This window comes from Lactuca sativa, chromosome 3 (assembly GCF_002870075.4).
Source record: "Lactuca sativa cultivar Salinas chromosome 3, Lsat_Salinas_v11, whole genome shotgun sequence".
Taxonomy (NCBI): domain Eukaryota; kingdom Viridiplantae; phylum Streptophyta; class Magnoliopsida; order Asterales; family Asteraceae; genus Lactuca; species Lactuca sativa.
This window is the reverse complement of record NC_056625.2, coordinates 85850480-85868375: the sequence shown is the minus strand read 5'-3', so window position 1 is coordinate 85868375 and position 17896 is coordinate 85850480. Positions and strand designations below refer to the sequence as shown.

Sequence of the window (17896 nt, the reverse complement as noted above, 5' to 3'; positions counted from 1 at the left end):
TTTCAAGTTTTGGGGTTATTATTATTTTGATTAAATATGTATTCATTCTACAATGTTTTTTATACGTTTAATAGATATCAAACTCAAATAAAATATGTAACCATATTTCACTTTTAGTCTACATTATAACTCAAAATTGGTTAACTCGTGAGGATGCGAAAACAAATATTAGTGCATTTTGATGATGCTTATGTTAGGTATTATTCCACATATGAAAATGTAGACAAGCTAGCTGAAGAGATAAAAAGAAAGGGGTTGCATCTGTTGAAGGGTTGAACCCAAATTATGGCAGGTAGCTAATCAAATAAATATCTTTCCTCGTTTAACTTCTTATCTTAAAAGCATTGGTTAATCAAAGCTTTCAATTTCTTATTTCTGTTTTAGGTACCTAAGACTCTATGAAGCTCTTGGGAAAATGATTGCACCTCCTAAAAGCAACATACCAATAATAACACCAAAAGAACTACCAGAAGTAGATGGATTTATTTTTGGATTCCTATCAAGATTTGAAATGATGGCTGCTCAATTTAAAAGCACTTCTTGATTCGACTGGTGGTCTTTGGAGAACACAAAAACTAGTTAGGAAGTCTGCTGGTATCTTTTATAGTAATGGGTGTCAAGAGGGTGGCCAAGAAACTACTCCATAATTACCTATTTATCCTTTAAAAATGTAAGAGTATATTACATTTTTGGTTCACATGATACATCGAGTTGTATACAACATCAAAAAACAGGTTGAGACACGAGTTTGATGCTGCTCATTAGGGATGTAAACCGATTCGGAACCGGCCTGAACTGGACCGGAATTGAAAGAAGTAAAAACCAATTAAAGAGTAAACGGGGAACTGTGAACCGAGCCGAATACCGCTAATTGGTTCCAACCGATTCGGATTTTGGTTTTGTTTTCGGTTAAAAAGCTCATCCCTAGTATTCATTATGAGATTCAAGCAGCCGACGCTACATAATAGAGTTTGATGTGCTCAAGGAACGCGACTGATCGATTAGCTTTCTTCAACTTTTGTTTCAAATAAATGAAATCTATCCGAAAATAACACAAAACAATCAATCTTTTATCTTATTTTATTTTATCATGAAAAAAATTACCCTTATAAAAATTCTTAGGGCTGTCCATATATACCATATATAGAGAAAGGTTGACTTGAGATTATAAAAAAATAAAGATTTTGAGATTTTTTGATTCTTATATAATTATAATTATTCGATAATCATCTATAAACAAATAAATAACCAATGTTCATAAAAACATCAAACCATATAAATCAATGTTATAATTTATCCCCAAAATTTACTATAATCACAATTCATTAATTATCTTATCCTGATCTTATTAGGGCAAGAGGAGTGGTCACGTGTGATTTGTGAGTGAAGGTGAGGACACGTAGGTATTTTACCATTTCACAACCAACTCACCAGGGTATAGAAATGATGTTCACCGGTGGGTTGGTAGAGAGAGAGAGGGGGGGAATGTGAGGGGCCATACTAATCAGATGCATCGTCTTCATCCGTCCTACCACTCATGACACACCCAACCCACCGACCCTGGAGAGGATGTTCACACGTCTTCTGAAGTGCCACCTAGGATTTTCACGTGTGGAATTCGTTCCACTCTGGTTAGCCTTATAGTAATAAATTATATACAACACCAAATTCATAGTGGGAAGTAGGGGTAATACTATATTTGATATTAGATTCTTTAGTTGCATTTTTTCTTCTCGAAACCAAACCTTCCATTTTCCAAATCATACTCCACGTATATATCCCGTTGTTGGTAATTTCCTATGATTATCGATGGCCCGATGCTCACATTCAAGCTGCTTGGAAAGATCGTCATACACGTCACTCGGGCTCCACCTGGGAGAAGTAATCGGCCATCGGCAGTGACAATTTCGCACCACCTTTAAAATGAAACGTTAGCTCTGGAAACATCGATACTTTGCCTCCTATGGCGGCGTAACATATACGGAACCCCTCTGGTGACTCTGCATAAGTAGCTCTATTACAATTGCCTTTGTACATTTGAATTTCAAACTCTTTTTCGACTGGATCGTAGATGGGATTATCCATCGTTGTGAATGTTGACCCATAATCAATGATGGTTCCACCGTTACCATCAGCTCCTGCCACCACAACACGATATGGGATCTTAATGCGTTAACCACCAATAGTGATTTTCCGGAGGTTTAAGTAATAGTATTCTTCAAATTGCTCAAATCCTTGCAACTTTGGGTTGCGGAACTTGGTGTAGCTGATAATGCTTCCATCTCCATCCCAGGTGCCGAAATTTGAAGAATCCCGATAGAGAAGAAGCTCGATGCTTACAGTCTTGTTGTCATCAAACTGGTGAGAGAGCAAACACTACGAGAATTTTTGGAGATCTATCTGAACGAGTAAAGATTGGAATCCACGCCCAAACCCAATAATACCATCTGGTACTCCTGAAGATAAAATAGAGCATCCGACAGTGAAATCAACCATATCTCTCTCAGGGAAATGCAACGTCTTCGACAACAGTAATCCGGATGTGTTCCCGACGACATACATTTGCTCGTAAAAACAAATATGGTTGGCGTTGCATGGAATTGGATCATGTGGCCCAATAACCCACCCGCATTTCACGTCATTACAGATGAGCTTCTTAGAAGTGGAAGAAAGTTCAAGCACAAATTACATGGGTTTTGGGTTTGAGTTTGGTTTGGTTGATGGGACGATCAGAACATTTATATTGAGGCGGAGTACATGGGAACCAAACAAGGCTGCTTCGGGTATCCATGATAAAGGATAGTTTTTGAAAGGGTGACCCGAAACTTAGAAAAACCGTGTATCCGCCAAATCCATTAGCAAAAAAAGGAATTTAAGCGATAGAAGCAGAAGCAGAAGAGTTGGGGTTGGGGATTTTCAGGTGGTGGGCTCTGGCTAGAGAAGAAGATACGAGGTAGTTTATGGTCAGCAACCATTGATGTTAGCTGGTTGCGAATTCCGTATTAGGTACTGCAATGTGTGTAGGGAAATTTAGGGTTTATGGTGGAGATCTAGATACCAACTTAGATCGTGATATCACTTTCCGAACTGATATTTCTATCTTATGTCTGGGTTACAATAAATTCAACCTAGGATAATTCAAGTGGACATTTACGATTCTAGGCGCTGTCCCTTTGGAAACCCCGGACCCAGGGGCGCTGCCCCTGGACCCTCGACTAGTTATCGAATGGGGTTCTAATTCGATCTTATATATGCGTGCACTCCGCACAACCCCGTATATATATATATATATATATATATATATATATATATATATATATATATATATATATATATATATATATATATATATATATATATATATATATATATATATATATATATATATATATTAGAGTATAAATTATGAAGTCCTTAGCTCACATGTTAGTTACAGTTACTTAAAATGACATAGTAACACTAAAATCACCAACAAATGTGTTGTGTGAGGGAAAGTTTGAAGGTGGTCTGTGAAGAAGAAGATGATGATGAAGGCGAAAAACAAAGACGTAGGATGGAGATAATAAAAGTGAGAACGGAGAGATGAGACGTAGGTCACGTAGCCATGGAAGTTGGAATTAGTTAAGAAAAGGCGGACTGTTGGAAAGGTTTTATTCTTGACTTTTTATTGTGCATTACTATTTATAGCAAACTAAATCTCATTTTTGTGGTGCATAGGTGCATTACTCTTTCTTTTTTCTTTAATAATAAAGATTATATATTCCAAAAATAAAGATTATATATTTCAAAAAGTCTTGGTCTTAGTATTATGCATGATTTGGTGGCTGGTGCGGTCATATCTTTGACTCACATACCATCTGATTAGTCCTCTTTCCAAAATCATCAGAGTCTTGTTGTCTTGTTTTATGGATAGGACAATTTGCCTAGAACACATTTCGTTAACCAAAAGAAAGAAAGAAAAATCAAGATGATAAAAACACCAAACCATAAACTAAAGTTACAATTCATCCCCAATTATATATAATTCATTTACTATAGTGTAACTATATTTTCGAAGTCTATGACTTAAGACTTATCTTATTATAGTCTCGTATTATAGATTAACACCAAATTCATAGCTGGAAAGTAACGTAATGTTTTCCTTTTGGATTCTTTAGTTGCATTTCTTCTTCACGAAACCAAATCTTCCATTTTCCAAATCATACTCCACGTATATATCCTGCTGTTGGTAATTTCCTATGATTATCGACGGCCCACCATTCAACTTGATTGGAAGGATCGTCATACACGCCACGCCGGGCTCCACCTGAGAGAAGTAATCGGCCATCGGCAGTGATAATTTCGCTCCGCCTTCAAAATCAAACATTAGCTCGGGAAACACCGGCGGCTTGTCTCCAATGGTGTAACACAACGGCGACTCCTTATCAGTAGTGTTAATTCTTTTATACTTGTACATTTGAACTTCAAACTCTTTTGCTACAAGATCGTAGATAGGATAATCCATGATCGTGAATGTTGTGCCGGAATCGATGATGGTTCCCCCGTTGCCATCAGATCCGGGCACCAATAAACGATCTGGGATATTTACATCTTTGCCACCGATGGTGATTTTCTGGAGGCTTAAGTAGTAGAATCCTTCAAATCTTGAAGGATTCTTAAGGAACTTGGTGTAGCTGATCATCATACCTCCATCTCCGGCGCCGGAACTTGAAGAATCCCGATACAGAACAAGCTCACTGCTGACAGTCTGATTGTCATCGAACTGATGAGAGACTAAACAATATGAGAACTTTTTAAGACCCATCTGAGCGGGTAAAGAGTCGGGTCGACGTCCAAACCCGAGAATTCCCTCAGGTAGTCCTGCGGATAAAACTGAGCATCCGACAGCGAAATCAGTGACATCCCCCTCAAGGAGATGCAACGTCTCCGACAGCAGTACTCCAGCTGTTAACCCAGACCCATACACTTGCTCGTAAGAACAAACCTGTTTGGTGGCGTTGCATTGAATTGTCTCAGGTGTCCGAGAGACCCACCCACATTTGGTGTTATTACAACCCAGAATTTTAACAGAGGATGAATGTTTGGGCATGAATACGGGGAGTAAGGAGGAGGAGGAGGAGGGACAATCATAACATGTGTAACGATCAGTACATGGGAACCAGACAAGGCTGCTTCCAGTATCCATGAGAAAGGATAGTTTTTGAGAGGGTGATCCGAAACTCAGAGGAACCGAGTAGTATCCGCCATTTCCCCGAGGAAAGAGAGGGACTTCGGAGGTGGAGTTGTTGGGGTTTTTCAGGAGGTGGGCTCTGGCTAGAGAAGAAGATACGAGGTAGTTTAAGGTCCGAAACAATGGATGTTGGATGGTTTCGAATTCTCCAGAAGGTACTGCAATGTGTTGTGTGAGGGAAAGTTTGAAGGTGGTCTGTGAAGAAGAAGATGATGATGAAGGTGAAAAACAGAGACAGAGGATGGAGATAAGAGTGAGAATGGAGTGATGAAAAGTGGCCATGGAAGTGGAATTAGTTAAGAAAAAGGCGGGCTGGAGACGTGTTTCATTCTTCTTGTGGTGCATTACTGTTTATATAGCAAACTACATCTATTTTTTCCACATCGAAGTACAATTCTCAATGCAACATTTACTTTACTCTTTTATGATAAAAGTTATATATATTTCAAAAGTCTTGGTCTTTTTTTCTTGAACATAGGTCTTGTTCTTAATTAGTATATCACATTTCAACAGATTTGACCTTCGGTTTAATCAGCTCCATATTTTTTTTATGTATTTTTAATTTTTCTAAAAACATATATACATAAAACCAATAATTTACATTCAAAAACAAAAATCAATATCGTAATTTTTATATATTTTTTATTTTAACGGGTTGATCGAAATCTAATCATCCAAGCACAATAAACCGAATAAAACAATTTTTTACCAATTTATCAGACTGGTTCAACACGGTTTTTAAAGAAATCTTAATGATCGATGTTCCCGGTTCGAAAGACTGGTTCAAACCGGTTTTTAAAACATCATTCCTAATAAATAAATTTTTTTTGACACATGTCACATTCTTATTTATTTTGTCACGTATAATTTTGTGATATTTTAAATTAATTTTTATTCTACATGTCATTTTCTGGTTTTTTCATTTTTATTAAATTCTAGATAGTATTTAAATGCAATAATAAATACATATCAATTTTATTAATTAACTTTCTTTTTAATTTTCAAAATTACTAAATTAAATATTCATTAATTTTTTTTATTTATTTATCTAATTTATTTGTTAAATTTAAAAGAGAAAAAAAACACTTTAATTTTTATAATTCAATATTTTCTCATTTTTCTTATAAATTTAAACTTCTTAAATATTTAGAATTTTGTATTTAGTTTTTATTTTTTAAATAAACTCATAATATATGGATCTCACACCTAGTTAATAATAACCACAAACATTAATATATTTCACTATAAGCTATAATGTATTTTATTTGTTGCGACTTTGGGCTTTGTCAAACAATAAATAACCTTCTTGTATCTATGTATTCTTTAAAAAAAAATATTACTTTTTTTAATTTAAAACTTAAAAGAAATGGCTCACCCCACTGGTCCTTCACATCCTCTTTCTCATCTCGTATTATTTGAAGACGTCTTGTTCTTAAAGTGTTATTTAAGAGAAGAATATATATATATATATATATATATATATATATATATATATATATATATATAGAGAGAGAGAGAGAGAGAGGATGATTCAATTGAGAAAAAAAAAATTGAGAATGGGGGAATCATTCTCAGTCACTCATTTATTTTTGCCGCAAGAGCCTCCCTCCTACCAGTAGAAATGGGAAAGGAATAGACATGTGTTTTCCAACAAAACATGTTTCCTTAAACTATGTTAATCATTACTTTAATATATACAAAAACATAGTTTTTTCGTTTTTTTTTAATTTTTAAGAAGCTATTTTTATCGAAAAATTATTTTTAAATATACCAAAATTCATGATTTTTTATTCGTTACAAATAGACATCCATATTGATATGGTTTTAAGATAAAATTAAAAAAAAAAAGTTATATTTTCAGCTATCGTTATTCATAAGTGAATAAAAATTAACTAGGTTTTTACTATAGTACGTTCGTTATTCAATTATGAATAAAACTATGTTTTTTTTTTTTTTTTTTACAATTTAAGTATCATTCATATATGAATATAGCATATAATAAACATAGTATATTCATATTTAAATATTACATGATGCATTCACTTATGAATATTACATAGTATATTCACTTGTGAATATTAGATGGTATATTCACTTATGAATATTAGATAATATTTTCATATCTGAATATTACAGAGTATTACATGGTATATCACATGTGAATATTACATAGTATATTCATTTGTGAATATTAGATGATATATTCACTTATGAATATTATACAGTATATTCGCATATGAATATTACACAGTATATTCGCATATGAATATTACACAGTATATTCACATATGAATATTATAATGTATTTTCACAAATATATATAATTTTTATATGTTATTCACATATGAATAACATACAGACTTGCATATTTGTTTTTTTGTTTTAATAATCATATACTGAGAAAAGATATTCATATATGAATATAACGTGGTAATTTAATTCATGCATTTCATCAAACAGTTGAAGTGCATACAATTTATTTTTATTTTTTAAATGTTAAAAAATGATATTTTGACTATTTAAATCTTACAAAAGAGTAGATTGATAGAGAATTATATGAAATTTTTCAAAAAAAAAACGATTTGATATTTTTCTAACCTCAATTTTCAAGTTTTATTTGATAATCGATGTTGAATTAATGATATGAAGTGGATTTTTGTTGATTATCGTTAATGTTGATCTAATAACGTTGGAGTATAATTAATTCATAGATGTTGAAGATCTAATCGTATTCAAGCACAATTGAAGGTTGAATTAAAAGAACCAAAAATGAATTTTTGTTGTTAACTGTTGAATCGTGTTGATTATTGACGAAGATCGATGATTGATTAGCACTGGATGATGTTGATGATGGTTTAATTGAAGAAATCTGGATGCTTGTTGAAAGTTGGAGAAGAAATTTGGATGATGAACGATGAATGGGTTTGAACTACAGATACGTATTTGAGATTGAAGGTTGTTCTCATATTTACAAGTTTGTCAACGTGTCCTTTTATGCTTGAATAAAATGAGTGGCTGAGAATGATTCCCCCATTCTCAACCTTTTTTATTTTCTCAATTGAACTCACACACACACACACACACACACACACACACACATATATATATATATATATATATATATATATATATATATATATATATATATATATATATATGAGAAAATTGAATATACATTACAGCCCCACCTAAGCTTAGGTATTAAACCTCATGAAAATACATTGTTTTATTATATAACTAGACGAATCACCGCGTGTTGCGCGAGAATAGAATTATATAGTTAAAATAATAGCTTTTACTAAATTATTATTTAATATTTCTACTTTGAAACAAAATGTTAGTACTAAAGCAAACATATAGTTAACATATTAGTTTTATTAAACATTATAATTTAATTTTTAAGTCATTGTGATATATACAATTATTTGATAATTTTATAAACCGTTTAAAATTATGTAAATTATATATCAAATGATTGATAATATAACGGGTAACAAAACGTATGAACAAAAATATAAACTGCAACTTTTAGTAACATAAAAATAGAAAACCATATATTATAACATTTGTATTAAAAAGATATATATACAACGAATAATAAAAAATATGAAAAATAAACACTATAAATTTTAATAACATAAAAAACACTAAAACATCTATTATAACATTTATATTAGCTCTTCATATTTAAATCACAAATCTCTTCAAATACAATAATGTTTTTAATGAGCAAAACTTTACAACCTTATAAAAGAAAGGAAAATAAAAAGTTATTAGTGATTACTAATTAATATTTATAAGTTAAAAACTATTGAGTTGTAACTAATAAATATATATAAATTAGAAAACTCTTGAGTTGTAGTGTGAGTTTCAAATGAATGCGGTACTTGGAAATGTATATTTATTATTATTATTATTATTATTATTATTATTATTATTATTATTATTATTATTATTATTATTATATTCATCTAAATAATTGGTTTTGATGCATCATTTTAATCCCTTCAATTATTAGACATAAAGATATCTAATTATAAAATTATAACATACATAGGTGCATATACATGTTAAACAAATCACATATAACATATATATATATATATATATATATATATATATATATATATATATATATATATATTCGTAAATGTCATATGTAATTCTTGTCGTAGTAATATGGATAAATTACTTTCATATTAAGAACATATCATGATAAGTCTATTATAATTAAATATCAAACGTTCAAAATTATGTTATCTTTTAAATATTGTCTTTCAAATATGTTGTGTAGGATAACCCAACAAAAAAATAGAAAATAAACATAATCAAAATAGAAAAACTACAATCAAATAAATAAGAGCATTGAGTGGTTGAATATATAAATAAAGATGTTACATAAACATACATTTAAATCAAAAGAAAAAACTAACATTTGTCAACTTTGCTCAAACAAAAAAACATATATCCATTTTATGAATCTTCATTCTTCATTTAACACCATTCAACCATAGAAACTTGATGACAATTCTTCATTAACCTACAATCAAAATATTTTTCTTGAAAAAGAAGAATCAGAAAGATATTTGAAGCAAAACATTGATGTTTGGAGAATCACATTCAAGATTGAGTAATACACACAAATCACATATAAAGATTAAATAAGAAACTGAATATAAAGAAAGAATAGAAAAGTTTCATTTGTTTTGGTTGAAAGAAAAATCATATTACCATTGTCATCGATGCGATATAACCCATTTCTTCAAATCATCATATTTGCATCGTGAATGCTTCAACTATATGAAAACTTTTGAATCACAATATCTTCAAATCCTTCTTACATGTAAGATTTTATATAACATAAAAGACACAAAAGATTGACCTTTTTATAGTAAAATTTTCACTAAATGATAATTAAACATAATATAAGTTATATAACTTTTGAGTGTTAAATCATAATTAAGAAAACTTTTGAGTTGCATTAGTTAAAAAAAAGGGGTTTCAAATGAATGTGGTTTGAGAAAGTTAAAAAGGGGTTTCAAATGCATGAGATTCAAAAAAAAAATGCTAGCATTATAAGTATGTATGAAGATTACGGTTAGTAAATTCACGATTATCACTTGAAGATATAGATTCAGATTGACACAATAGTTTTGATAAGGAAGCAAAAATATTGATTATCGAGGATGATATATTTACCAAGTGAAAACAAAACCAGTATATTTAGTAAGTTAAAACGACATATTTTAAAGGTTTTGTATCTAACCTTAGGTGGTGCTGTAATGTATATTCTCTATCTCCTATATATATATATATATATATATATATATATATATATATATATATATATATATATATATAGAGAGAGAGAGAGAGAGAGAGAGCTTTAGGTTCAAATGTTTCTAAAAATTATTGTGTTCATAAATACACCAATCAGAAATTAGCAAATGATTAAATAATTAATTAAATCAAAAAGAGTATTTTCGTTTTTTTGCAATTGCAATTAATATGATCATTTAATAAAATCTTTGTAATTAAGAAATCAAAAGAAATTTGTAGACCAGATCTCTCTTTTATACCCATTGACACCAGTTTCTCCCATTCTTCGTCTAAACGTCAACCTCGACCCGATCCCTAATCCTTCAATCATCGACCACAAAACCTCAACGGTCCTCTTTACCGTCGATATTCCGCTAGTCACTGTCATCACTCGCCTCCACCATGTTTGATTTTGTGTCTTGTGAGCAAAGAGGTTGCTACGTTTTCCACACCATCTCGACGGCATAATCATGAAAACAGGTATAATCGTGCTTAATTCTTAAGTATTATTTTGTCATATTTTGAATTAATTCTTTGAATTTTATAATATATGTTTGACCGATACATATGAATGTATTTAAAATCATTAAAATATAGAGGTCTAATATTATGTCATCCTCTTAGCTATGCCGTCCAATATTAACTTTTGCATCTCAACAACAAGAATACTATGAATACTCTGTAACCAATGGTTTAATAAAATACCAATTAAAATACCTTAGTTCAGGTAATGGTTTAATCTTTAATGTATATAGCCAATTGAGGTTAAAATTTTTAACAATTTTAATTTTTTTTATTCACAGTGAAATTTTTTATTCCAATAACATGATGCTTTAATTTGCTTGTGATTAGTTATTTCATAATCTTGATAATACAAATTCTTTAAGAATATTCAAAACCATTCTAGGAGAATTTTTACGGTATCATTCTTGCAGAATAAACATGTTTCTTGATAGTTATTAGACTCTAAGGTGCTGTTTGTTTTTTTTTAAAAACCACTTCAAACCACTTATTGCTGCGCCGCGCAGCACTTGGCCATTCGCAGCTGTTTGTTTTTCAGAGGACTTCTGACTTAAAAACTGATGCACGTTTGTTGCGTGGCATAGCACTAAACCAACTGCTTCAAACCTCTTCACGCCTTAGTTTAACTTACTGCAGCAACCTGCAGACGTTAAAAAACAAACATATTTTTTATTACATGCTGCAGCCGTTTGTTTCACCTCTTCTGCTACAGATGATTGAAGAGGTGGTCCGCAGACTTCAAGCAATTTCTCTTCGAAAAAACAAACAGCACCTAAGTGATATTCTGTTAGAATAAAGTATCCTAATGGGATAGATACTATCTATTTGGACCTTTTTACCCTTGGAGGGTCTTCTTCCTACTTATTGTTCCTTTACGAATATGGTTTATGTATTCTAATTGTTTTTTTCTTAGTCACCTTTTGTGTTAACATGATCTTTTCATTCATTTATATTTCAAATGTTTTGTTCGTTGAGTATATTCTTGATAATACAAATATTGGTATGAACCTCCTTATCATTTCTTACAACTTGATTCATAAGCTTGTTCTAGTTTTATGATTTCATCTCCACTTCTTATCCTTCTTATTTGATTTGTAATTGTATGTTATACATCATCTCAAGATCCTATCTTCACCCCATATATGGTGGATGATGGATCTAGGTGATTACATGTGGCAAAAGATCATGGAAACCCTAAAAGGGAGAATGGTGATTTTATGTGCTTTATGTTCATTTTCATGTTGATTATTATTACAATCTTGTGGCAAAATGAAATCCTAATGATACCTAACCCTTTAGTACCACCATGATCATGGGGACTAAATTGGGATGATGAACACATCTTAAAATGTGTTTCAAAAGGAGAAGGATGGATAAGCCAAAAAGGAATCACGGGTGGCTACGATTCTGTTTTCCATCAGATCTGTAGTCATGTTGTAAAACTCATATCTTGAGCTCTAGAACTCAAACGGACCCCAAACCAGTTCCAAAAGTTCAAAAATTGAGTTGGCTAACTTTCTTAAGCATGCCAACCTCACTGATAAGGACTTTATCTATAGGAAAGAATGGAATCTTTGTTGTTAGGTCTGATCCGGGTCTGTTCTGATATGTCATTTTGTTTTCATCATTTCTAAGGCTTGGAAAAGGATCCAGAGTGATTCCAAGTTTCTATATGTTCCTTATATTATGAATTTAAGATCTGGAGCAGATGGGGTGTTATTTATAATTATAAATTGGTTAGAATGGATCCACACTCCAGATCAGTGGGCAGTCACCAGCTTTTTCTAGTGTTGTGATTGTCTACAATGTGAATTTTATATCTAGAGTTTGGGAGATGATTTTCATTCAATTCCAACTCTGAGACTTTCATTTATATGTCCTTTTACTTCTCTTAATTTTGGTTTGGACGAATTCTTCTCACAAGTTGGGTAGAATTGTCCAACATCACTTGACTGTATTGTTAGAGACAGAAGTGATACACCATTTTGTAAAACTCATATTTAATTCATCTTTTGGAGTTAGAATGATTTCTTTATAGTTGTGGAATCCTGAGAAATCATAGTTTCCTATAAAATTTACTTAAATCTATGTTTTTGTTTTAGATTTTGGAGTAAATCCGTTTTGAACAGCAGATCTGATTTAGAGACCTTGCTGTGATTACTCTTTTCTCAACTCATAGCTTCATTACTTATCGTTTCTAACCTCTAGTCCTTCTTAGGTGAGGTTTCGAAGTTTGCTCAAGCTTGGTAGCATTATTTGATTGTTAGCTATCCTTACTACTCACTCAAGGTGAGTTCTCCCACACCTTTGTATTGATGATTGTGTTTGCTAGTTAGCTCGTGTGTGATTATTTGAATTTATTATAAAAGCATGCTATAAAAGTATTGTTTTAATTCATACATGTGCACTGTATGTAACTAATCATGGATATGGGGACACCACCAAAGGATACGGATTCACCGGTGCAGTGGGTAGGTAAGATCATCAACGTAATACTCATCGTGAGGTGCGGTGATTAGGGCCAAGTGATACAGGATCTTCCCGGTGCGGTTCAAACCTACAAGTCCTTCTTGTATTATTGGCGTTGATTCGTTCTTTGCCCTTATTATACAACTATAATTGGGAAATGGATTAGTGTTAGTAAATATGAATGTTAGTACAATGTCTCTGTTTGAATTCACTAAGCTTTGTGCTTACGGTTTCCCTTATAACTTTTCAGGTGTTAAGATTAAAGAGGCTAAGGCTTGACATGGAGCACCGGACATCGCTACTAGTTATTTTTGTTGGGACCTTATTATTATTATTACTTCCGTACTTATTTTATATGATTATTAAGTTGATGGATTATGTTATGACTATTTCAGTTGTTTTAATTTAATTTAAGATGGGTTTTAAAAGTTTAAAATTTTTGCAAAAATTTGGGTGTCACAAAGCAGGCACATAAGACAACATTCCTAGATCCTTAGTCCTATTCTAGCATGATGTTCTACTGAAACTGATAAACATAGCATAACATTCTATGGGTACATTGGGGAATACTTACTTGAGCTCGGTCGGTCACCTCGTTCTTTCTTAAAATTCTTCTCTTAACTTTTAGAAAACTTTTTCTTTTTCGAAATCTTTTAATCCCTCGATTTGAGTTCAAACACCCCCGAAGGTGTGTCCGAATCCCTCAAACCAGGGCTCTGATACCAACTTGTAACATCCCAAAAATACAGGCCAAAAATTTCATTTTTAAAACCATACTTTGGAAAACATTTGTAACTAAAACATTGTCTGATCAAATCATTTCAAAAACATATATCGTGTCTGAAAACCAAAATATGAAATCAACCAAATTTCAGAGTACAAATCTCAGAACAATCTCGTAAGGCGGAACACAGTGTGTGTATGATGTGCCGCCCGTGCCAGCTCCTTCCCCTTTGACGAAGAGGTACCTGAAACCAAAACTATAAACTGTAAGCACGAAGCTTAGTGAGCTCCCCCATCGTACCACATACCATACAATCATATAACATACAATACTTGTCAGGCATATCCGTGTGCCCAACCTACCCCTTCGGTCCTTTCGGCCGGATACTGCCTAGCATATTGCGGTGCTGCCCCCTCCCCTTCGGTCCTTTCGGCCGGATACTGCCCAACATATCTGGGTGCTGGCCTCCCCTTTGGTCCTTTCGGTCGGATAATGCCTAGCATATCTGTGTGTTGGCCTCCCCTTCGGTCTTTTCGTCCGGATACTGCTTAGCATATCTGGGTGCTGCCCCCCCCCCTTTCGGTCCTTTCAGCCGGATACTGCCTAGCATATCTGGGTGCTGGCCTCCCCTTCGGTCCTTTCGGTCGGATACTTGGGGACTATTTCACCCCTAACCACTACTACTATATAACATGTATCACATAATCACATTCTATCTAACATAATTGGGTATGACTACCCCTTCGGCCCTATCGACTGGTGATCTTGGGGACTATCTCCCCTACTGCTACTAGCATATAACATATCATACTAGCATATAACATATCATACTAGCACATAACATATCAGGTAATAGCAATCCCAGATGATATCACAAAGACCATCATCTAACATATATCTCCTACTAGTGGGCCGGCATTGTGGCCTTAGACTCACCGCTACTGGAAGGTAACTCGCCTCGAAGTAGTTGCTAATCTGCGCAGGAACTGTCTGTTGGCTGCTGCTGCTCCAAAAATCCTCCAGCTGTAATTCCCACAAAACACTTAGTCAGACACCGCTAACTATCCTTAGGGTAAAATGACCATTTACCCCTAACCAAGTCAAGTCAAAGTCAAAGTCAAAGTCAACTTCCAGTTGACCCGACTTGCCGAGTTGGCTCGCCAACTCGTCGAGTCCCAATCCAGTCGATTGTCCTTACCCCCGTCCCTACTCGTCGAGTTAGGTATTGACTCGACAAGTTCTCCTTTTAAACTGATATCCAATGGTCCTTCATCCGACTCGCCGAGTTGTATGAACAACTCGTCGAGCTCATCTTCATCCGATGAACACTCTGGTCTGTGACTCGCCGAGTTGTATGAACAACTCGTCGAGTCTGTTCTTGAGGCAAGAAGATTGCCTTGGACTCGCCGAGTCAGGGCAGTGACTCGCCGAGTCCCTCCATTATTAAGTCTGGCATCCGACTCACTGAGTCCACCTATGGCTCACTATTCCCACTCGGCATAACTCGAAAGGGGGAAAATCGGGGACTCGCGACTCGACACGCCGAGTTCGAAGAACGACTTGCCGAGTCGCACGCATGCAATCACTATATACTCGATTCTGCTTGAAACCCATGCATTCCATCCATGGATATGGGTTCTTAGGTCTTGATTAACACGTAAAGTTTCCAACTTTACGTGTATATATGCACCAAAAGGGAATTAAAAGGCTTAACAAGAGCTAAAAGAGTAGATCTAGAGCTTATTCACAAGGTAGGCTCAAAAAGGCAATAGATCTGGGCTTTTGAAGCTCAGACCTAGCTAGATTCAAAGGCCATTCCATTCAATATGATCTTTATATTACAATCAAGCTAGGAAGTGGATAAGGATGGTTCAAATGGGGTTTCTAATAGAAGATCATCAAGGAAACATAAGGGATTCGAGATATACATCAATGAACTCTGAATTGGGCTCAAGATCTATGCTCTTCTCCTTCTCCTTTGTTCCTTCCTTCCTTCTCTCTCTTTAAAGCTTCAAGGAATTGCACCAAAAGCACTCAAATCACTAAAAGAAGAGTTAGGGTTTCGTGAGGGGTGTTCTGGACGTGATGGGGGCCGTTATGAGGCACAAAAAGATGTTTAAATAGGGTGCAAACCCTTGAAATTAGGGTTTCATCCAGACTGGCGGACTCGCCGAGTCCATAATATGGGCTCATCGAGTCGCCAACTTAAACGTGCTCGATATCCCGTCTCTACTCGGCGATTTGGGCCAACCACTCGCCGAGTCCAAGGCTAAGAATGAAAAATACTTAGATAAATCATACATACCCGAAACCAGGTGCTACACTTAGCCACATAAATCATATGTGATTAGATACACATAATCACATGTTATTAGGGTATCTGTGAACAATAACATAAAACAAGTAATGCCTACATAATATGAGAGTTAGTAATCACCTCCTTGATCTTGAAAATTAGCTAGCATGAGCAAGATGGATCCTTTCCTTTCCAAGAACCTACACAAAAATTATAACATTATTTAGCTTGCGTTCGTTGTATTAATCTTATAAAACTTATGTACATATTTCCTTATATTCTCTTTGATTGTAGTCCTCTGTTTGGGATATGTTTTCTTACCTTCCAACCCATTATTAAATTTTGATAGAATTATATTGGTAAAGTTCCCCCTTTTATCTTTTCAGAAATATAGAGATCTCATTCTAAGGATTTTTGGCTTATTTTATATTAAATTTACAAGTTGGTAACTTTAAGCTGTCACTTTCTAGACCACTCAATACTCTTGGAATAAACTGTATCAATCTACTAAGAATTACATCAGTCCCTTTATATGTTGGAAACTATACTTCCATATCTAATTATAGGCTTCGGGATTTAGGCATTTGGAGTTCTGATGAACTTTTTATGATTTTTTGAAGACAGTTCATGAAATCTGTGACAGCATGGACCAGCCTGCGAAGATTGCCAATTTTACCCCTCAAGGAGCTGGAATTTCGAAATGTGATTCAAAGTTTGAAGAAAGTAGACACACTAAGATTTCCAGAAAACTAAGTCTCATGATTTTTAGATGTTCGTATTGACTTGCACGAATTTAGAAGTTGGAGGACAGATTTGGGAAAACTGTTCATATTATCTTTTAAATCATTTTTGGTGTTCTAATAAGGAATTAATGGTTAAGCCTTAAGTTTATCACTTTTAACATGATTTTTGGTTACTTATTAGGCTATAGAGATGTGAAATTAAATTTAACCTAAGGGTTCAAAGTTAAGGATTTTCAAATAAAATGTCACTTTCATACTTATTAGGGTTAAGTTGCCAACTTAACCCATTAAGCTCGTTAAGTCACCTCTTTGAGTCCTACACAGAGGCAAATTAAACAAAGATATCAAAATATGTTTGGGGAAACTACGCAAGAATATAAAATCCAGTTTATAATCTCAACAACCAAACATTCAAGTTGTTGAATATTTTTGGGGAAATGAGGTCCAGTAAAAAAAATAGAGGCAAATTAAACAGACATCAAAATGATGTTGTTTCACCAAAAAAAAACCCATTAACAAACACCTACAGACTGCAACAATAAATACACCACCTTATTCTTGATTTATTTGTGGAGGTTTTTTCATTGAAGTAT

The 17896-nt window shown here is 33.6% G+C and overlaps 1 protein-coding gene and 1 pseudogene across 1 annotated transcript; one reads left to right on the top strand and one right to left on the bottom strand.

Annotated features, from left to right (window-relative positions):
- Positions 1-153: 153 nt before the first annotated feature.
- On the top strand, positions 154-647 carry LOC111911564 (NAD(P)H dehydrogenase (quinone) FQR1-like; annotated as a pseudogene).
- A 3340-nt stretch (positions 648-3987) lies between these two features.
- Positions 3988-5590, bottom strand: LOC111911571 (probable aspartyl protease At4g16563). The gene has a single exon (XM_023907323.2). The coding sequence runs from the start codon at positions 5573-5575 to the stop codon at positions 4154-4156; it is 1422 nt and encodes a 473-aa protein (XP_023763091.1). The 5' UTR covers positions 5576-5590; the 3' UTR covers positions 3988-4153.
- Positions 5591-17896: the final 12306 nt, after the last annotated feature.

Coding starts and splice junctions, on each gene's coding strand:
- LOC111911571 (XM_023907323.2), bottom strand. CDS start 5,575: ATGCACCACAAGAAGAATGAAACACGTCTCCAGCCCGCCTTTTTCTTA.